At 36.9% G+C, this 23051-nt stretch overlaps 1 protein-coding gene across 1 annotated transcript in view; it reads right to left on the reverse strand.

The window, feature by feature from the left end:
* NAV3 (neuron navigator 3) overlaps positions 1-23051 on the reverse strand; it is a 509384-nt gene that overhangs the window by 363591 nt on the left and 122742 nt on the right. The window contains exon 2 of the mRNA XM_063154995.1: positions 16090-16494. Coding sequence (XP_063011065.1) covers positions 16090-16170 — 81 coding nt within the window. The 5' untranslated portion in view covers positions 16171-16494. The remainder of the gene's footprint in view (positions 1-16089; positions 16495-23051) is intronic.

Raw genomic sequence — 23051 nt, forward strand, 5'->3', positions numbered from 1 at the left:
ATATTTTATAAACTTTAAGATATCTAACTTACAAGTGAAAAATTAAGTTGAAAATTCAGTTCAACCAAGCACTGCATAGACACACTGTAAAACCAAAAAGTTACTACCACAAAGAGCCCTCAGTTTAGGATGAAGTACACAGGAGTAAGAGTTAAAAGAAAAAAGAAGATGAATGAAAACACAGGCAAACAAAACAACACAGTAACAAAAAGAGATTAATACTCTTAAGATGAGCAATAGTCAGCTAGTTAAGGAGATCCACAAGTTAAATCCCAGTTGTTACCACAATTTCAGCAATGGGTTTGGGCTATGGTGGAAGCATACAGACATTGCTGTGTTTCCTCAGTTTGCAGTGTCCTCCAGCACACAAAGTACTGTGTTCCACAACCACAGAGATTCCACTTTAACCTCTAGTAGTCTCATATTTCATTCACTCCTTGCTTGATTCTACAAATAGACAGTCCTTCCTTCCCTATATCTTTTCCCATTATCTATGAAGACAAAAACTTTTATTTGTCAAATTATCAGTCAAAATGATGTACAATGGAAAAACTGGATACCACATGAATAATGTAAGGTAATATCAACATTACTGATTGAATCTAGTACATTTACAGGCATCCAGGATTCTGAAAAATAGTAAACTGCAAGGAAAAGCAAGTATACATTGCCTCAATATAAAAAAATTCTCCTTTCACAACCCAGTCCTACAGTTTACTCAAACCAGATAATCAGATGATTCTTTATTTCTGTCAAGAATATAAAATAAATTAAAAAAAAAAAAGATAAAAGCTTATTTGAAAATTCCAGGCTGTAGATAAAGACATGAAATGCATGTTAAATGACAGTTTCTTTAGATTTTCATTTAAGAACTAGAATATATTCTTTTTCCCTGATAATTTACTGCTTTTCTTTTCAGTGGCCTTTAGAGCCACACTGTCTGAAGAGTCAGCTTCATGAAACTGTAGAACAGATATTCTCATCTTCTGCATTTATTTCCATATGAATGGAAACCCAGACACTTAAAACTGATCAAAAAAACCCCAATTCCAAACTCTGTGAAAGTAGAAAAAATTAACCTGACATTTGCATGTATCTGAAATTGCCAGAAACATTAATATGCCAGTGTATTTTCATGAGGAGAATAATTTATAGCAGCAAAGCTCTGGGTTTTACTGCAGTTGGGTTTTCAAAGCTAGCAGGCAATGCATGTGTATTTGAAAAATAAGGCATCAGCTGATTCTATATTGGTGGCATGAATTTTTTCAAGGTAATGTCAATACCACTCAGAAACTGAGCTTCTAAAGTGCTAGAAGCTCACAATTTTAATAAAAGGTAATAATCACAATATAAAACAAAAATAAGTATCAGAGCACAAATCAAATAAAAATACTGTACAAAAAGTTTGATTTTACATTGAAAATATACAGAATTATTATAAAGAATTATATAAGGAATCATTATTGTTGTCATTTGGTCAACTAGGTCATTATAGTTGCCTCTAAGTCTCGTTGTTCTACCCTGGAATTTTCATAAGCACTTTTACAACAATCTTTCCACATAAATTCTAAAAACAAATAAAAACCTTCATCCACCACCCAACAGCTAGACTACCTTTGAGAGAAAAAACTCCCGGGTGTTCATAAGAGGTGGAATGACTGGAAAAGCTGCTCCCCCTTCTGTCATCTACACTCTCCATCTTCTTAAAAAGACTTTACTCACCAAGACATAGGACCGGATAGATGTGTTGTGGAGCGGCCACTGATGGGACAGCCCAGAAAACACGGAGCACAGGCACCTTATCAGCAGTCTGCTCCCCCAGCTCACTCCATTGGAAGAATACTGGTAACACCCAGACCTGTATCAACCCCTTCAGTTTAACTCACAGGTTTCCCTTTTCTATCAAGGCAGGTTGGGTGTACTGCACGTGGGAACAGTGAACTCTGCAAATCATGAGATGGGAAGGTCTGGAAAGATAGTGTGCAGTAGATCTGGAGAAATCTGGTAAATTTTCAGCAGCAAAGTGACTATATGAGAAATAATGCTTAAGTAAAATCAGAGTATTATCTTGTTTTTAAGTACCAGCTCATGTTCTGCTTTCTGGACCCTCTGTTAAACAAATCAAAAAGCAAAATACATTCAATGAAGAATTTTAGGAAACACAAAAATGTTTCCTCTAGAAGAGAAATGTGTTTGTTCCAAACAACATTAGAGGCAATTCAACCAATTCAGTCCTTGTCTGAAGAGTCAGTCTCATTTAAGGGCCTCATTCAGACAAAACACGGTTTGGAAGATTTTCAGTTTTTAAAAGGAATCTGCATTGTTGACTTAAAAACAAAGCTATTGAGGAAACTCCTTTTCTAACTTTTGGATTATATTAATTGTTAATATTATTGTTATAATAATTGTAATAATAGTTGCTATTATTATTTACTATTAAGACTTATTTTGTTTCAAATCCAGTTAACTAATGCTCTCCAAGACGTAACACAAAAGATTATGGACTTGAATGGCTCTGCAATAGCTTTGGCAGATTGATAAGTCTTTGTCTGGCAAACTGAATTTAGGCTGCTCTCAACAAAGTTAACAGCTACAAATATCTTACCTTAATGTAACCCCAGGGCCCAAGTTTTGTCACAAACTGCATGCATACACAAAAACTAGCAACTGATGGGGATCGTAACTCTCACCTGCTGTGACTAGATACATTTGGGCCTGTTGCTTTTTTTAGTTTTGGGCTGTTTGGTGAGTTAAAAAACCCAAACAAATAAAAAAAAACCCAGAAAAAAATTAACCAATATGTTCCATCAAAAATTGAAATGAAAATTTTCTACAGAAAGTCTGCCAAGAATCATTGGAAAGATTCCCACTGTTATCTAGAGGTCTGGGTAATTACACCTTTAGAGTATAACTGTGAAATATTTTAATGTAAATCCAAGCACAGCCCAAACCACAAGGTTGCCAACAATACTACATCTCTTTAAAAAATTCATGTGCAGCTAATGATTTGATTTTGAGAAACATGATGTCACAAACCCTCATGGTGCATGCCTAGAGCCCTTATCAGGGTGCAGTAGATACAGTACCAAAATTTTCACAGTGTGTCATGCAAATATAATATATGGTACCTGCCCCTTCAATCACTAGCTGTTTTATTAAATGGTAAAAATCTTAAAGAACATTAAAAAACACACAGAGAAATAAATTTGCAAGTCTAAAAATTGTGGGGGGGGGGGGGGCAGTTTACCATGAAGAATTGAATTAGCAACGCCTTATTCATTTATTATTTTTCTTTACTAGAACCCTTATGATTCAAGTGGCATACTTCTAGGATTATGGTGTCCACAGCACTCCCAAACACACACTGCAACAAATAAGGAAGAAGAAAAATGGAATTCAGACTACCAAAAATACATTGACAACCAGTATCTCACAGAATATGCTGAGCTGGAAGGATCCACAAGGATCATTGGGTCCAGCTTCTCCAGGAGCACAGGACCACCCCCAAGATTCACACCACTGACTTAGAGAACATTTTCCAAACACTTCCTGAACTCTGTCAGGCTTGGTGACCACTTCCCTGGGAGCCTGTTCCAGTGCCCAACCACCCTCTGGGTGAAGAACCTTTCCCTAATACCTAACCCTAAGCCTCCCCTGACACATCTTCAGGCCATTCCCTTGGGTCCTGTCACTGGTCATCACAGAGACAAGACCAGTGTCCACCTCTCGTTTTTCCTCTCACAAGGATCTCATGATAGGAAGGAACAAGTACTTTTGGAAAATATTAAATAACAGGAATGGTCTTGTTTTCCCCCTTAATAAGGCATCAGTTGTTGCTTTATTATGAAAAAATCTCCTAAGAAAATAAAGATACAAAAGAAAAAAGGATCATATAGTATACATGTGCTGGCTACCAGACAGGAGAGTCTTTGGTTTCCCTGCACAGCTGTCAGAGCAATCAACTTCAGTCACAGAAAACTCCTTTACAGGGGAGGAAAATAAAAATTAAGACCAGCACCCCTCAAACATATGTTGCATGGTTTCCCTTTTAGCTCCTTTGAAATTCTATTGTTACTCAGGCAAGCAGCACAGCCAGAGCTGAAAATTTAAGAGTTTAAAATCTGAAATTTAACTTACCTTCGTAATAAATTAATTCCTGGAACACACAGCTGTTCTACATTAGCAGAATGACAACTCCTCCTTTCTTTCTAGTTGTGACATATCAAGATAACACAAGACTTTTAACAGAGAAAATTTGGATTGGCCACAATTATTAGATACACGTTATGGAGGAATGACTTGATTTGCTTTAATCCTTTGATGGAAATATACAGATAAGTAAAGGGCAAGAACGAGACTAACTACTGTAAAGGTATTTTGCATCTCTTTTACTAGTTAATAGTTCATTTATAGCAATGCTAATCAAAAGGAAAATCACTAGGGGAGAGGATAAGGGAACAAAGCAGACATGCACTATTTTTGCTTATGATGAACTAGAGGTCTTCACAATCACTCTTTGGTACTTTTGAATTATAGATCCACTTAGGAATCTGACTCTTGGGATCATTTTGTTTATACCACTGTACATACCATTTTAGATCATTGCTGTTGAACATGGAATATTGAACTCCTTTTTTGCAAGAGATGCAAACAAAATACTGATGTAATGTCAACTTCTAACAGACAGCTATAGCTCATGAGTGTTTCTTTCATGGATAATTTTGGCTTTTTTTTTTTTTTTTTGTATTTGAGTCAATTCTGAAAATCAGCTTGCATTACTGGTGTATTTTTAAGAACACAGCTCCTCTGGATTTTGAGCCAGAACTCTCATTTTACAGCAGGACTGGTGCTAGCTACTCCAGAGCAAATTGTAACCAGCTCCATCTGCTTTCAAGAAAGAACACAATCCCAGTTGTCTACATTCACAAAGGAAAACATTAGGAAAATCCTGGAATTTTCTTCTATTATTTCTATCTTCCATTCCTCTGACTGATCCATTTGGTCATCCTGAAATTATTTCTTTATGTGACCATTTGGAAATACATAGAGAAGTGGCAAAGTAGCCATGTTGCAGTAGACAATGACAAGAAAGTGCCATCTACTTTAGCTATCACTAAATGGAATTAATTAAGAAAGTATTCCCCTATCTAATGCACAGTCAAACAGGTTCCTGTATTCCTGAGAACATACATAGATTACTACTGGGAAATTAGGATAAAGAAAAGAGATACAATGCAGTAACAGCTAAGGCATGATAAGTACTTTGGTAAGCATGACAAAGAAAAAGCCTGTGTATTCCTTCTTTTCTGTGCACAATCTCCCTCCTCCCTCACACATATTTCTAAATGACATGTGGTTTTGTATAGGAGATCACATTCTACCAATAGACACATTCATCTCTTAGGGATTAAATACAAGGATAGAATCAAGGGATATAACAAGCAAACAGTACGATTTTTTAAATCAGTCTTTTTTACTGTATTCCTACAGCAGCAGCAGAACTGTATCCTGATTCATAACTGAGACTCCAGAATGCAAATAAATAGCCATGAGTGCAGTATATTTATTTTAAACACTAGGTAAATATATTTGACCTTCAATATGAGGATCTTAATGCTCTGAGAAAGCTCAATGATAAATGATTCAGAAGATCTTTCAATTTTACAGATGAATAAAACTCAGTTTAAGCAACTTGCCTGAGGGTACAAAGAAAATTGACAAAGCTAGAAGAGAAACAGTCTTTTGCCTAAGCCTTAAAATACATAATCCTTCCTAAAATCAATAATACACCAGCTACCATATAGCAATAAGAATATTTACATCACATTTATATTATTAATAAGCTATTGCATAATACCAACAGATAGAAATGATGTTTCACAAAGCTGTAACTGCTCCACTCTAAATATAGAGTATGTTCAGGCAAACTAAACTGCCACCTTCCAGAACTGTGACTAAATATTGATCTGCTACCTTGTATTGGATTTGTGTGGCCAGATTTTGGTAGAGGGGGGGCAGTGGATCTACAGGGGTGGTTTGTGTTTGTGCACTGTAGTTCCCTTTGTTTCTCATTTGCAATGCCAACAATAAATCCAAAGTTGCCTGATCTCTGCAACCAAGCCAAAAATAGCACCTGCTGAAAATTATCCCTTCCAAATTAAACATTATGGACACAGTGTTTACATCGGGCAATTTCAAACAGCAACAAAAAAAATTTTTGGCACCTTCCCCCCAGCCCTCTTTTCTTGGTACAATGCCTCCACCATACTTACTAATGACTACTGTCATGGACTCAGCATGCAACTCACTAGTGGCATCAATGCAGCGATTCAGACAGAGGAGAAAGTTTAATCCATGTCAGTCAGACAGCACAGGTTCTTCTTAATCCATGTCAGTCAGATGGCACAGGGACCAGAAGTATTTTAAGGCTGCACCTCTTATATCAAGGGCTAAGAGCAACAACTACGCTTCTGACTAAGGTGGAGAACACTGACAGGATCTATCAGAGGAAACAATAAATACACATATTCTTCACCAACACCACCATAAAAAATCCAATTAAAAAAAAAATTAAATAATACATTTATTACTACGATTGTTTTAAAACACTCAAGAGCCCTCAGCTGTGATTCCTGTCCTAAGCAGAAACGTGCACACAGATACAGTGTGCTAAGGATAGTATTTTCCAGAAAAAACGACAAATGGACCACAGAGAAAGAAATATTTTCAGATTCAATCACACTAGAGATTTTCCTATGCACTGCTTGTCAATATTACATATTTATATATAAGCATTCACTCAAAATACTTCTATGCAAAAATATACAATGCAGGTAAGCACGTATATTCACGCACACAGTTATCTGAATGTTTGTATATGCCCACATACTGAAAAACGTGGTAAGCTGGGGTCAGTTGAGCATAGGAGAAGGAAAACAAAAACAAAACAGAGGGCAGCAAACATGCAACAAGGATAGAGGGAAGATGACAAGTAATGAGAATACTCCTGACAGAGAAAGGAGAAAACAACAGTAACGACAATAGGAAAGGAGAGTCAGGCAAAAGAAATAATACCAAAAGCCCAAGTAATAAAGACAGCCTGCTGACTTGCATTTCAACTACACGTTTATTTTTCCATCAAAAATAATAAATGTTAAACTGGTACCAAAGCTACTTTCCTACAAACTTTTGATATATTCCTGTATTCTGGAGCTGTCCCTCACCCTGGTAAAAGCTACATTTGGTGACTTAGGTAAAAAATGCTATTAAGAAACATTTCTGTGCCCAATACTGACAATTCCAGAAGACATCAAGGACTTTTAGTATCAAAAAAGTATAGGGATTTTGCATAAACCAGTGCCTACTGAGATACAATTTTATTACACATTAACCTGTTACGAAAAGGATATTCCAAGGCTCACTTAACTAACTGTAGAGTATCCTGAAGTAAAAAAAAAAAAACCAAAAAAACAAAAAAACAAAAAAACCCCCAACAAGATGAAAAAAACAAACCCTAACCAAAAAAAACCCCAACAACAAAACCCACAAAACCTAGATGTGAAATACAGGAAACATTGGCATTAAACTCAATAGCCCTATGAGCTTTTTATTCTCCTCTAACAAAGAAGCTTTTCTGATTTACCTGCAGGAAACAAAACATAACTATGTTGCTTTGTACATATACATATTTATACATATTTAAATCAAAGTCAATATATAACTGCTTGCCAGTAACTAGCTGTGAAAGGAAGGAAGAAAATTATAACCATTTCCAGAATACTTTCCTGCCTTTGCATTCTTTTGTACTTGAGCACTGGAAAACAGCCAACATCAGTACCTAAGCATTAAAAAGATAAAAATGAAGCATCTTCCCAGCAGTAATCTTTTATTGTGAATGCACAGCATGAATGCACCTTGGCACTTCAGGTTAAGCTGTAATAAAGCACAGTCTTCCATTCTGGTACAATATCCAGATCTAGAGATTCATATGCAAGGGCTGTGTGTACTATGAAGTTAACGTGACAAACTAATGCAACCTTCACAGTATACTCTGTCCCTAATTTTGAGGTCTGGGGGGTTTTCACATGTATTTCTTACAGTAAGGATGCAAAAATCCCAGGAAAAACTCATTTGCAGAAGCCAGGCGTTAAATTTTCTGTGCATCATTTCTGCATTCATACAAGCCTTTCTCATTTTCTCTATTCAGAATGTGTATTTGCGTATCGTATCTAAGAAAACAAGAACTGGCTTAATTTGGGACTACTAATTGTTGTTGGCAATCACTCAATTTTCCACCAGATGATTTCATTCAGAAGCTAAAAGCCACAGTACCAGGCAAGGTTGTCCTGTCATATATTGCTTTAGGCTAGGCCTATCTAGAATGAGTTTAAAAGGTTATTAACTTTGCTCTATAAACAGACACACAATACAGCTTCACAAGAAAATTCTTGCTTTAATGTTTATAAAATGCAATCTTAAAAAGGTTTTTATATCCCTCCCACAAAGGCACACTGCAGTACAGCCCCTCGCTTGTTTACTTCTGATATAGCAGCAGCAGCAGATGCTTCTCCTTCCAATTCCAAAATTTAGCCTTCCAGGGGAATTAGAGAGGCAAACAGTAGGACTCCTCATGTGACATACAGATTCAACAACACTTACAATGCATTACTTGTACTGCAAGACAGCAGAGTTAATGAGGAAGCTGCACAGTCCTTGACCTGAATTTACGATCCACTTAAATCTCAAGGTACCATTACAGAGTGATTTCAAGAAACTAGCTCAATGCAAATATGGTAAAAATAACAACAACAGCAGCACCAGGTTTTCCCAACTACTTTGTAAGCACAGCAGTACTTTTCACTTAAAGTAGAAAAATTATCAAAGCAAAAAAAGCTTTAGTTGCAGCCATGTCAACCTTGCTCTCGTGATTTTTGTGTCTTTCAGAGATTCAAATCTAGTCCAGAGCTGCAATGAGGAGGAGGTTCAGGTGATTTTTACTGACTTCCAACATTCTGGGAGGAATTCTGGCTATTCATTTTTTAGTGTTTATTATATGAAGCCTAGCAAAGAATAGTGAAGAATTCCATAGGAAGTGCAAGTTCAAGGGAAGGGAAACAATTAAAGAGGCATTTCCTCTAAATGTATGGTTTGTTAAAGGATAATCAATAAAATTTAGGAAAATACTTTCAAAATCAGCGAGCAGGATAGCTAAGTGCTAATGCACTCATTATGGAACCTGTCATAAAGATGAGATTTCAAGCAGCAGAAACCTCAAAGCTCCTTTTGGAGGTATGATCTTCGTGAAGCTGGGTGATAAAATAAACAAAACAATGTCATAGTGCAAGAGAAGAGATCAGCTAGAAGGCCAAGCTCAGATTCTCCACTGTACAGTGTCATATGCAACTGCTTCTCAAGCTAATGCTCCTTCTTAGAAGACAAAAGATAGGACAAGGTTGCTGATTAATTCAGCATTTAATCCTTGAAGTTCATAACATTTTCCCAGATGATGATCTCAGGATAAAACCAGACAAACAAATATTATTGAGAACAGTTTGAAAAATAACAATGCTAAGAGCAAGAAAATACTAAATAACAGTTACAGTGATTTCCTTTCTTTGTAGTGACACTGTAGAGAAACAGCAACAGAAAAGAAAGCTTCATTTACTCGCCTAGCTATTTATTATCACTTAAAATATTCTTTGTACTGAGGCTAATAAAAGCTTTGTTTTAAAAAAGTAGGAGAAACAGCAATCAAAAAACAGGATTTGTAGTATAAAGTCATTCATTTTCTTTTCTACTTGACATATTTAAACCTTGCAGGTAGTTTTTAACCACCAAGATGTCCTAGGGATTCTTGTGCAATCATGAGATACTAACTTCATTAATTTCACTGTTTTCTGCTTCTTAGCCATTGTATCTTACTCTAAATCAGGGAAGACCATTTGAGACACAACACTTACATCTACCTTTGCAATGTAGTAGAGATTGGAAACTGTGTCCTTAGCACTGGGTGAAGACCAAGGCCAGTCAATCTGTTTATTTTTTCAGTGGGGAGAGGGAGGGAAGTCATCAACCCAAGTGAGAAGCCACTTTCTTCTCTCAACTCCGTAGTGCATATCCCAAGCCATGCTGTGTACATACATATAGAACAGTACTCATTTCAGCTATCTGATTACACAAAACTCTGCCAGCAGTAACAGCTGCAAAGCAGCTGATCTTCCAGCCAGGCAGTGATGACACCCTGCACAACTTTTACTTGGTACTCATGAATAAAACCAAGTTTTATTCAGTTATCAGCCATACATTAACAGCAACAACTGTAAGACAAAACTGATAGCGACTGGAGAAGAAAGAAACCATCTACAAAACCAAGGCACACTAGCAAAATACATATTAAAAAAAACAGCTAGCCAGTATCATTTTAAGAAAATAATTCATTTAATCAGTATTTAATTTCTTAGCTGTTTTGGTGCAGCCCTGGGACAAAATACTTCTCTGTAATCAAGTCTTTCTTGCAAATAGTGGCTTGGGAAAGGCAATGAAAAAATATAAAAGAGAAACATGTACAATCTTATTTACATCATGGTTCTCCAAAAGGAAGAAAAGCCCTTTTAATATGCAGCAGAGGACATGAGTTTACTTTATAAATTATTAAATATGGATTCATATTCCATAAAATCATATTTAACTTCATTTATTAAGACTTTAAAGGTTGTGTGGTTTTGGTTTTTTTTTTTTTTTTTTGAACTTGAACTTCCATAGCAGTGTGTACAGAACAATTTCAGAAAGTGAGAAGAGTCAGGTGGTGGGGCCCCAGGGAGGTTTGATAGACAGGGAGATAATTCAAGTCTTTCTAGCAAAACTTTTGAAACAGAAAACACATGGAATATGGAGGGAGAAAGCTTAAGGGAAGGAATGACAGAGGTAATGTATGACAAGCTGATATAGAAAAGCAACTGTAGTTTTATCCCTACAGCCCACTTCTTATCAGCTGTTTTGACTCTTCTTATCTGTGCCTAATTCGAGGATATCAAAGTAAAAAGGCAAAAAAAGAACAAGTATCTTCCCTGAGCTCTGATGACCCCTCACTATTCCCTTGTTGCACTATTTTTGGTTAAAATACTTATATGTCCTGAAAAACACCCCACAAAATCCCTGCCACTTGTGCAAGATGGGATAACAGTGAGCATTGAGCCTAATGAATCAGTGATTCTTCAGCAGTTCTGCAGACCTCTGTTGTTTGCAAAGCATCCCTTGTCAGACAGATGAGCAGATGGACAAGAACTGCAGAGAATATACATGTATATGTACATATATGTAGGAGTGACTGGGGTGTCACAGGAGAAGGGATAGAAATTTCAGTTAGAGCAGCCTTGGAGAAATAAAACAAAATGGGAGACATCAACCTTTTTGTTCACATAACAAGCAACATCAATCAGATCCTATGTCTTCAAATGAAAATGCACTATTAAACAAGAATAGCAACAACTCTGGCCTGCCAAAGATTTCAATGCCACTATTTTTCAAAGCAGTTGTTGGATGACTACAGATTTAGCTATAAAAATGAAAACTGAGGTGTGAAAATGGAGAGCACAGACACAGCAGTAGTAGAGTGTTCATGAGAATAAATTATTCTTCTGGCCCAACTGCCTCATGAGGATGACATCTGATTTTCCTGAAATGCTGTCCTGTGCACTGAATACTGAGTAGGACAAAGGAGACAGGGGACAGAGGAACAGTGTGATGTACATGCTGATTACTCCTGTTATACCTGTCCCTTCTAAATCTTCTCTCTTGATTTTTTGTTTTAAAGAATTGTGTATCAAGACTGCCTGATGCTTTTGACAGTAAACTATTATTTTACCCTACCAAGCAAAACCTGACTGATTACTGGACTTCTGATTAATCTCCAAATGGCTACCAAGGAGATCAGCAAAACATCTAACACAAGGCTTGCTTGACATTCCTGCTAATTAGTTACATTTAATTGTTGTCCAGTAACAGAGCCTTGGTGTCTATTTGAAAGTCCCTCCAGGTACAGTGGCTCACCTGCCTACCAAAAGAAAGACAAGAAAACAATGTCATTTGTTGTGAAAACAACAGAAATTCTTATACATTCTCATATTTAGCTTCAAAGCATATATTTGCACAGGAGGTTGTGCAGTGCTAAAAACTTTTCTCTCTTTTCATTAGGTTTGGATCTGCCTCTAAACAGAAAATCAAGGCCTTTTGTCAAGAGAGTTTAAAGGAAATGTGATGAAAAACTATCCCTGGGACCACTCTGGGTGTGCAGAATTCCAAGGCATGGACAAGATGTGTAGAGGTACAAAGTCTCCTATTTTGGAAACAAGAAATTCTGCAAGAATATCATTCCTACTGTATTCTGCATAATGGATTTCAAATCCAGACACACATCTTTTCTTGTAAGTCAGTATAGGGTCTCAGAGGGCTTGTCTGAAACACCCTAGACATAGTGGAACAGAAAGCAGTAAATTGTTTGGCAGACAAAGCAGAGACACCAAACATTTAAGGCACAGAGTATTATTGTTACTGGGAAACATTTTGTGCATTCCTGTATTTCTGAAACAATTTCACAGATTTACACATGATCAAGTGCATGAATGATACTTGGGGGTACAGCCACGTGTGTTGTTCATTTGTGTGCTGCCTCACAGACATCTGCACACCCACAGTGAGCCACAGCCAGGCTCCCACCCCCAGGCTCCACACTTAACAGGGCCACAGCAACAGCAGCATTCTAAGGCTTGGCTTTCCCTGCCTGCAGCAAGCAGGTGTTTTTTGAAGATAGAATGCAACCTGGATAGTCTGTCAAAGAAATGGCCACAATGGGACTTTTCTGTAAGGAAAACATTAAAATTAAATGAGTGGAGTAGTCGGGAAATTTTGAACGTGCATTTTGGAGATTGGCTAGCATTAACCACGTATGTGGCAAAATATTACAAATTGCAACATTGATTCTGAAAACAGAAGAACCCTTCTGAACAATTAGAGATAAGACAGTCCCTTTCAGGTTTTAAAATGCTAATTTTAACAAAGTTGCCTCAATAAATCTGTTGTTCAAAAGGCTAGTTTGTGGTTCTCTCTGCCATGTGCTAAAATCATGAACTTGCATACCATACTGTAAAAAGCAATATAGGGACCTGCTCCTCATTGACATTTCTGTCCTAAAGCCTTCAGCAGATTCATCATACTGATTTAATAAGGAATTACAGTACACTGTGGAAAGGGCAAACAGATGCAGAGGCAGAGCATTTAACCTGAAATATCTAAGTGGATGAAGCAGTATGGCTGGCACATCAAGCCTGGAGGAAGAAAAGGCTTCTTTTGGACAGAGTTTCCATGGACAGACAGTCCTTGGGCAGACAGAAAAGATGGACACCCCAGAACTACCTGTTCCAGCTCATTCCTAGTTTCCTGAGGCTTTGCATGCAGACAGAAGAATTTGCAGAGGGAAGGCCTATGCCTGTCTTCTGTAAGAGGTCAAATTAACTAAATACAATGATCTTTCTAAAACCTTTTACCTCTCTGCTCTATTAGCCTGCCTGCCTCCCTCCTTTTCTCAACACTTCAACCACAAAAATCAGACTATTGCTTCCACGTGGCTACTAAACTAAAGCTCTAACTTCATGACCAAGCTTCATCTTTTACTGTGAGCATCAGCCCAGTGACACATGCCAGTCTCACAAATATAAGCAAGCCATTGCCAGAAATCATTAAAAACATCATTGCATCTTGCAGCTACAGGAAGAATAAGGAACTGGACAGTTCTGCAGCCTCAAAAGAAGTATGCACCTATTTAAAAGGAAGATGATAACATTTGATGAGTTTTGAGATAAGGAGTATATTTGTATGTCATACATACATAGCAACATGAAAAATTATCTCAATATAGTTGTTCAGGCCTAAATCCAGACCACAGAAAAGTAACTCTATGTTATTATGTATATAGCAGAGCTATGAAATAATTAGCAAAGTTGCATCCCAAAGTACAGTCTGCATTTTTAAAGCTACCTGAGAAGTCTTATATGAAGCTTTTTTCTCAATTTGACTTTTCTCCTAAATTGCTCATGCAGAAAACAGTAACAGTATGTTCTGCAGCAACACAAAAATTGAGTCTTTTCAGAATGCAATATTTTTTATTTGCTGAAAGGACATAAGGTATGCAAGACATTCAGCTTGACTCTTGCCTAGTGTGATCTGGGTAGTATGCAACTAAGGCACTCATGTCAGCCAGTAAGTCAGCCAATATTTCCTAAAGTGGTAAAATGTAAAATTATGTAAAAATTTGATTTAGAGACAACACAGCAAAAAGAGATAGCCAAATCACTACTACTACTTATGTTTCACCACTACCTATAAACCTTTCTTTTGTTTTAAATATCAGTCTTTTATAATGATATTAGCATATCAATGATATTCAATTTCTAGTAAAGATCCCTGAATGAAACTAAAACTAACAAGACTTCTGTTTATTATCATCACATTTACTTCTTCAGCATCAACCACAGCACAAAAGCAGAGCCTTTGCTGGTTATTGCATAGTTCTACAGAGGGATCAAAGATCTACAGACTGGCTCAAAGAAAAGATTTGACCTTGAGGTACAACAGATGCTCTTTGAAACAAACCTTCCCCTCCTACACAATCCAAAGAGCTCGTGTCTAAGAGTGAATCTGCAGGTATTAGGCATGAAGGAAAAAAATTCTTTTGAAATAAGAGGGGGGTCAGAGGAAAAGGGGACTCTGGGTTCCAGGTCACATAATAAACGGTTCAAAACACAGTTCACCAGATGGTGAGATTAATGCTAACATTTCTCAGCTTTTCTTTTGTCCCACAGAAGGGTGGGAATTATGAAGTGGAGAAAGTACCATGTTTTAAACTAATTATCATTTATCATATACCTCTCTCCTCCATTTAAAAAATGCTCAAAGGTTGAATTTTCTGTAATAATTTCATCCTGTGTGTTATGATGGCATATTACCTAAATTCTCTGCACTTCAGAGGGTTATTGGCTATGACTGAATCACTTAGATTAGCATTTACAAATCTCAGAGACACTAAAAGCAAGTATTTGATTTTATAGGTCTTACAATTGTTTTATGTTGTCCATAAACTACACCAATTTTGATTTTTTCCCAAATAAGATCAAAAGTATTTAAAACATTAGACAAACATTCATACCAAAAATTAAAAAATAAATACCCAAGCCAGAAGCATGTATTTTAAGTCTGTGTAATAACAAAGCATGTAACCTGCACTTCAATACATTATTTGGACAGTCCCACTAAACCTGTGCAATAAGTCAAAGAGGCCAGTAAATCTCACTACAAGGCATTGCATGAAGCACACCACAGCCTCAGATGCTACATCAGAACATATTCTCTCTGCTGGCTGCCAATCAGCGCAGGCCTTACCTTAGAACCCAGGCAAAAAGAAAATTAGAGCATTTTGAACTTTTAATAAACTAGAGATTGAGAAAACCCACAAAACAAAGCAAGCAAAAATCTTTTTTTCTGAAAAAAATTCATTAATTTAATACCAAAAGACCAATAAAGCATGGGGCCTTCTATTATCCCCATAAAGCTTCAGACATCAAACCGAGGTTTATGAAGTAATCATGAGAGAGATCTCCAGACCATAGTATGAGTAAGTAAAGGGCGTGAACTTGGAAGGTGAGATTTTTCAGAGAGTGTTGCAGAAGTGGGATTTCTGAAAGAACTTCCCATACTATGGAAGTATTAGTTAAACTGCCTTAGATACTGAAGGATGAAAATTGAATACATTAACCAGAACTATGTGTGGGACAGAATAAGAAGGGTCTACCCAGGCATACACAGTCAAAAACAAAGATCTCACCCTAAGGCTGATGTCAGATTTTTGCTTCAGGTCAGCAAGTGCAGGTTTTGACAGACAGTTTGCTAGACAAATTCTGGGAGTTCTCTGTATTGCAATATCATGTGAGCATAGCAAACTACTTAATCCTCAAAACACATTTACTTCTAGTTTACTGAAAATCATCAAAGAGTTTGCAAGTCATTCAAATATAATTAAGTAATTAAAAATAATCTTACCTTCTTTTGATCTTCTAGTTTATGACTTACTGGATTCCTTCCATGTTTGTTCATCTCTGAAGATAAATCCATCACATTCATTCCTTGCCCTTCAAAATGAAATCGGTTCAGCAATGCAGCAAACTAATCCAAAAAGCAGGGGCTACAAACACAGAAACATGGTGCTTTTTTCCATCACACACCATCTCTGAACATCAACGACTTGGAGAAATGACTAAGAAATGCATCGATTGAGCTGAGGAAAACTTTGCAGTTCACTCTTGAGACTTTCCAAATCACCATAGCGTTCTTAAAAGCTGATGCTTAAGAAGAGAAATGTTCATCTACCACTTTTAACTCCAACTGCTATCTGTATCTTTCTTCACAGGTTTCCATTTTACAAGAGGTTACATCCTGACTGTGAACCTGTTGAGATAAAAAAAAAATCATCAAGATTGATTCACAATTTTCTGTCACTCTAGAGCTGATTATCTGTCTTCATTAGTGCATGTGGATTTTGTGCGGTTTTTGCCATGGGGGTTTTGGGTTGAGGTGGGCTTTTTTTTTTCATTGGTTAGTTTTGTTTTGGTTTTTCAGTTTTGTTTGCTTTTTTTAAGTGGTACTGAAGTAAGGACTTAATTTAGTACTTGGGAGGATGAAGTAATATATGATCCTGTTCAGCCCCTTCTACATCCCATCTGTGAGCATCCAGAGCATTCCCCTCTACATCCCATCACTGCGAGCAGCTAGTGAGTTCCAGCTACCAATGGAAAGGTAAAGTTATAGGAAAGAGAAAAGCAAAGACTTTGACTAAAATACTGAAAACACTAAATTAAAAATGGACCAAAAAAAAAATCCTCCTTAAAATGCCAACTCCCACCTCAAAGCTTTTTTATTGTGATCCAGTTACAAACAGGAAAAAGGCACAAGGGTGAGATATACCCAAAAATGAGACAAAATCAAGAGATCAATATTGATACAAAGAAGCACTGATAGCATAGTACCTGTGAGATACAATTTCTTCCCCAAAGAGTGTTCCAACAACAAACAAAATTGTATTTACTCTCAACACCACAGTGTGAGGCACCTATTCTTATCCATATTTATCTTCACATCCAATTGAACATGACAGCAATAAAGGACTAATCAAGCAATAAGAACAAATCCTTTACAAAAATAACTTACAAACAGAAGACACATTTGCCTTGGGAAATCACAGGAATATAAACAATAGTACACTAAGCTGCTATATGAGAGAACATATACCCAGACAGCTTGTTACCTAAGCACCACTTAAGCCTGATAAACCTTACCTCAAAATCAAATGAATTTTCCTTGCTATTCTAACTTTTGAAAATCACCTCCTTCTGCAGATAAGCAGTGTATTAGAAACACACTCACCAAAGGCAACTCAAATGGTTAGAGACCATTTTTCTATTCATTATTTAGAGCATCCTGAGGAAAGTCACTGAAATAAAAGCAAGACTAAGGTGTTAACTGCCCATAAAATAGGAAGTAGTCATTAAAACTATGCTGTTAAAAGCTCCATAAATTTATGATTTTATTGGATTAAGAAGTAAATCATATTCAATAGTATACTATAACCTTCCCTAGCACACATAGCTTTTCTCGCCCTGTTTTCAGAGAATCTGGAGCACAGCAGGACAGAGTCAGACATCACTCTCAGGTGCAGCCTATTCCCACCCCCACCTGTGATTTCCACCATTTGAGAGTTTCACAGATCCACAGAATGCACAAAACAGTAATGCCAGGATGCAGGAAGATGAAACATGAGATACCGCTGCAGGGATCAACATCTGGATTCATGCTTATAACAGCTGTAAAGCCAAGGTAAGTCAAAACCAAGCTGTTAAAACCCAGCAGTTTCTCTGGTTCATTTCATGGTCAGACATGTGAATTATATTACTTCCCATGCCTGGCAATTATGCTATGCTAGGCAATTAAGCTATTCTGTGGAACTGCATGGTGTTTTCAAGCCAAAGTTGGACAGAATGCAAATAATTTTGTTTGGACTGCCCTCATTACTTTTAACATGCAAAGCACAGGGTGGCAATTCTTGCTTGTTCCATTCAGCACATTGTTCCATGGTCTTCAGCCTTTTCAACACAAACAGCTGTAATTAAATGCTCTTCAATGGGTTTTTTTTTTTTTTACAGTGGAACCAAATTTATTAGTCACTATTTTACACTGATATTTAAGATGCACACAATCACAGAATAAAATATCCATAGTCCTGGATAGTATGATGATCACAAACTAAATAACAGACTGTTAGTAGGTCATCTACAAATAAAGACGTCAAGCTGAGTTGGAGCTTTTTACAGTTTTATTCTCCTAACAGACACAAAAACCTCATTCAATAACCATTTTTAATAATTTTGAGATACTATAGTAATATAGTCTTCCAGATGCACTTGACACTGGAAACACAGGCCTAAAGGAAGTAGAGCAAACTGTCCAAGCCAGAAACATCTTTAGACTGTCCTGCTAAATAACATAATGAGGAAAATATTATGTGGAAATTATTTGTGATTGGGGTTGGGGAGTGGAGGATAGTGACTTCCTCCTCTAGAGAAACTATGGAACGCATTCAGGGTGGTGAAGTTATGGTTTAAGTATCTCAAATACTTGCCTAAATTCAAGTGGACTTAAGTCAGGTGAAATGTGTCTGTAATATCTTCTACTTCTCTGTGAGCTACAGGTTACTGACAGACTAATGGGGAACAACCCCAGAATATATTCTGAGAATCAACCAGAATTATCCTTTCTATACTGCCCTTACTGTCAATACAGATAGCTCTTGAAAAGTAGTAGTAATAAAAACAATATTATCCTACAAGTGGCATATTCATTAAATATTTAATGGAAGTTAACACAAGTATCTTTACAGAGTCTGGATTTTGCAAATCAACCTGGTTGAGGAGAATGTTCAGGGAGGGGGAGTTGTAAGCAAATACCGTTTTAGTCAATTCTAATAGCTCTACAAAATCTACAATGAAAAAGTTGCTGTAGAAAAACTTTAGATAATGATTTTTTCCCTAAGTTTCTTCCCACTGTCATTGGCCTTCAGGTGTTTTAGAACTCCATGGCCAGGTAAGGTGCATTCTGCCTGGGAGGCTTCACACCAAAACACTGTTCTGTTATTATCATTGGCAAGGTGGGGACAAGGGCTATGTTAGAGACTCAGCCTTCTCTTCCAAAATCCTCTTGTGCCCACATGGAAATTCTCCACTTTTGCCATACTATTAAAGCAACTTTGAGATAGGTCCAGGTATAAAACTATGACTTTAATTTACAGTTTTCAAATTTTCTTGTTTGTGTACAGGGTAAGTGGACTGAATTGCATCCTGAGTATTATCAGCTGTACTGATAATGGTTTATGCTTAATAAGAGTTATGTTTTTATTTTAAAATTTCTGGAAATCTAGATAGAGAAATTATTTTCTGGATATGCTGATAGGAAATGCCATGCAAATTTTAGAAGGACACAACAGCAATTTTCAGTACTAATACCTCATTATTAAATTGGAGCTTCTAGTTTATGTGCAGTTATAATATATGTGGAATTTTGGAGCTGCTAGGGAGAACAAACAGGAGATAATACCCATTTACCTGTTTCAAACACAACAGCGTGTATGCCAGGACCATGAGCAAGAGCCATCTGTAAACCTCAGTGTACAGCTAAAGTAAATCCCAGATACACACCAGCCTTTGTTCCTGCCCATCGGTGCTCCCAGGGATGGCAGCACGGCTGAGAGAAATGGTGGGAGAGTACGAAGACACAATGACTCCCTTGAGATTGGCACATCTTGTGCAAGGCATGCTCTGCCCCACTGTCCTCGACTCTGATAAGGCTCACCACTAACATTCTGCAAAATGATTCGGCTTCACGTTGAAGACAGGCAGATCAGGAATATCAGGGGTATAACTTCCATACTTCACATGATCCTATGAATCTTCTAGGTGATGTGGAACCCCAGTATGGCTCTAATAACTTACCCATAGCAATAGTTTCACAATGGCCTTAAAAAAAAACTCTAAGCATGAAAGCTTCTTATCTTTCTTTGTAGTCTTTTCCCATAGGGAGAAAGTGTTAAGGCTCTCTGTATGGGTCTAACTTCAAACATTATGATCAGGCACACAAAGAGTTATCATAAAAAGAAGATGATGTTGACTCTTGGAGGATTTGAAAGCAATTCCAGGGAACATTGCTTTTAGCCAGCATTCAGAATAAGAAGCCAGTATCTGTTCTCTGCACACACATATGATAGAAGTTCCATAGAAAGGCTTGTCTGCACCAGATAAAAGCAGTCTGGGAAGGCAGCTGGTGAGCCAAAAACATATCTCTAAGCACTGAGACTTGCCTACAGAATTATTTATTCTGATACAAAATTAATTCTGTTCCAAACACATGCCTGATTCACAGCAATACAAAAAGCTGCAGTGTTTACAGCTCTTTCTAAACAATGTAATGGTTTTTACTTAGATAAAAAGTGACCCCATAAGGACAAGTCCAGAGATGGTATTTCTTTTATTAAGAGCATTTGGTATTATTTCTGTAAGTAGTGTCACTTTATCCTCTGCATTTGCCCATTTCATAGGGCAAAACCCCTCTTCAGCACAGAATACTATGTGGAGCCACCACATTATCAGTGAGGACAGAATTATGATTGTTTGCAGTGTTTCTGGCTCTAGCCAATGCTTAATAATACATTTATTTTCATATTTGTCTAGATTAAAGAAAAAGATAAGGGGTAATGTAATATTTACATCCTTGCAATGCTATTCTGCTAAGCAGGATGCCAATTGCCTCAAAAACCATCAAAACTGAATGCACAAATTAACACCAGTGCACATAATGAGTTAGAAAAAAAAATTAAAAAATCATATATATATATACACATACACACATACATATTTATATGAGACTGTTCTATTCTCAGAAACCATTTTTATAAATGGTACAGCAACTCAAATCTTTCTGGTTTTCTCAAATCCTTTTTATCTTACATTGCAACCTCCATCAAACAGGCTGAACTCTCTATACAGAATTTAGAGCTGCTATTACATGACAATTTTATTTCAGGTTTGGAACCAGTACCAGACAGGAATGTCTTCTCTCTTCCATCATCCAATTCTTTTGTCACTGAATATCAGAGATAAAGAAGCATAAGAAAGGGAACACAAAGTCTATTTTTAAGAGATAGTCCAGTCTAGCCTTTTACTCTGATGTCTCCCAAAGATTTGTTGTGAGGGATGACAGTTTTGTTGCACATACAGTACTCTGTGCCAGGATCTGAGCATCAGACCTAAATGATATTTGGTTATCTTACCCAGCACTGCCCTGCTACATATGCAGTCTCTTAAGAGATTCATGAAACGTCTACATTTCACTGTGCCTTACAGCACTTCTGCAGACATGCTGCAAAGGACAAATTCCGCCTTACATCAATTCCAACTCCAGTTTCAGTGGAATATTTCTCCATTTCTGTCCAAATTTGTTTTGAATGTTCCTCTGTTCTACTGAAATAGATGAAAACAGCATGGTGTAGCTTTTACATTTCTAATATTTGCAAAGGAATAGGAAGACTGAATATTCCTTATTTATTTACATGCTAAATACTCTGCAATATTTGTATTATTTTTTATAACTCTGCATGTCTAATAAAAGAGCTACCCTAAAAATGATAGGTAAATATTCTCCAAAGCCTACCAAAAACCTGGATGGAATATGAGAAAGACAACAGTGAGGTGGAAATAAAGGGGAATACAGAAAGCATATTTTCATATTCTAGGTATACAATAGAAAGAGTAAGCAAGGAAATACAATTCAATCAAACAATACAAGTACACCTACAAGGATCTTAAATTGCTCTGACCCATTAACCAAAGCAGCCTCTTTATGCAAGAAAACTATTTATGAGGCTCATGAGAAAGGCTAATCAAAAATAGCAGAGAGCTCACATACCTTGGAAATTTTGTTTCCTAGGGAGCTATTAAGCCTTCATTTCTCTTGCTTTTAAGTTTGATTGGCATGCTGAAAAAAGATGCAGCTGACCTGTGTCTGAGCAGTGGCCAATCTTCTGGGAGTTTTAATCATTTACAGCTATTGCTCTAATCAGATTGCCAAGACATAAAAAAAACCCAGAAAAATTGCATAAACACTTTTTTCGGTGCACTTCACAAAATTTCTAGGGAGAAAAAGGCCCCTGGGCTTTGGGAAATACGTTGATATATGGTAGCCCTATGGAGACTAATATATCTGGTATATTGCAATGCCTCACCTATGTTAAAACTGTGCTACCATCCATGAATGGAATGCAGCCTAAGAGGAGGTTTTGTCTCTCTGGTTCACAGGCTGTGAATATGACCAACAGGAGTGCATGTAAAGTTTCATGTATGCTGCTACTTTGAGCAATTTACATATTCAAACACAAAAACAGCATACTGAAGGGTTGCCAGTTACTCTTACATGAAATACTTAAATCCATCTCTCCTACTTTACTGGAAATAAGAACTTATTCTCCCCAACTTGATTAATCTAAGTTCTTGAAATTTAAGAATATCATTAAATTACACAGCCTCTCTTGATCTATCAAGGCTTGCTAAATAGCTCAACTGGATAAAAGATTCAGCTGCATTTTCAGAATATTTTTAACTCAATGCCTGGTACAAGTGATAAAGCAAAAAATATTACCCATGGTCACAGACAATTTCACAGCTGCTTCAAAAGCTGCCAATTAATTCTTTCAGTATTTGTTTAGTGGCAGCCTTTCCAGGTGAACCCCATGCTCACCACAAGAAATCACATATAGATGCTGATCAAACATTGCAAACAGTGCTTTGTTACCTCAGTATTCAATCCATGTCCACACCAGTCTCCTGCAATTAAATCAATTTATTCAAGCAAGTATGTGGCTGAAACAACAACTCCTGGAGACTGCAGAGCAGAGAGAAAACTGA

Source organism: Melospiza melodia, chromosome 4 (genome assembly GCF_035770615.1).
Source record: "Melospiza melodia melodia isolate bMelMel2 chromosome 4, bMelMel2.pri, whole genome shotgun sequence".
Classification (NCBI taxonomy): Eukaryota; Metazoa; Chordata; class Aves; order Passeriformes; family Passerellidae; genus Melospiza; species Melospiza melodia.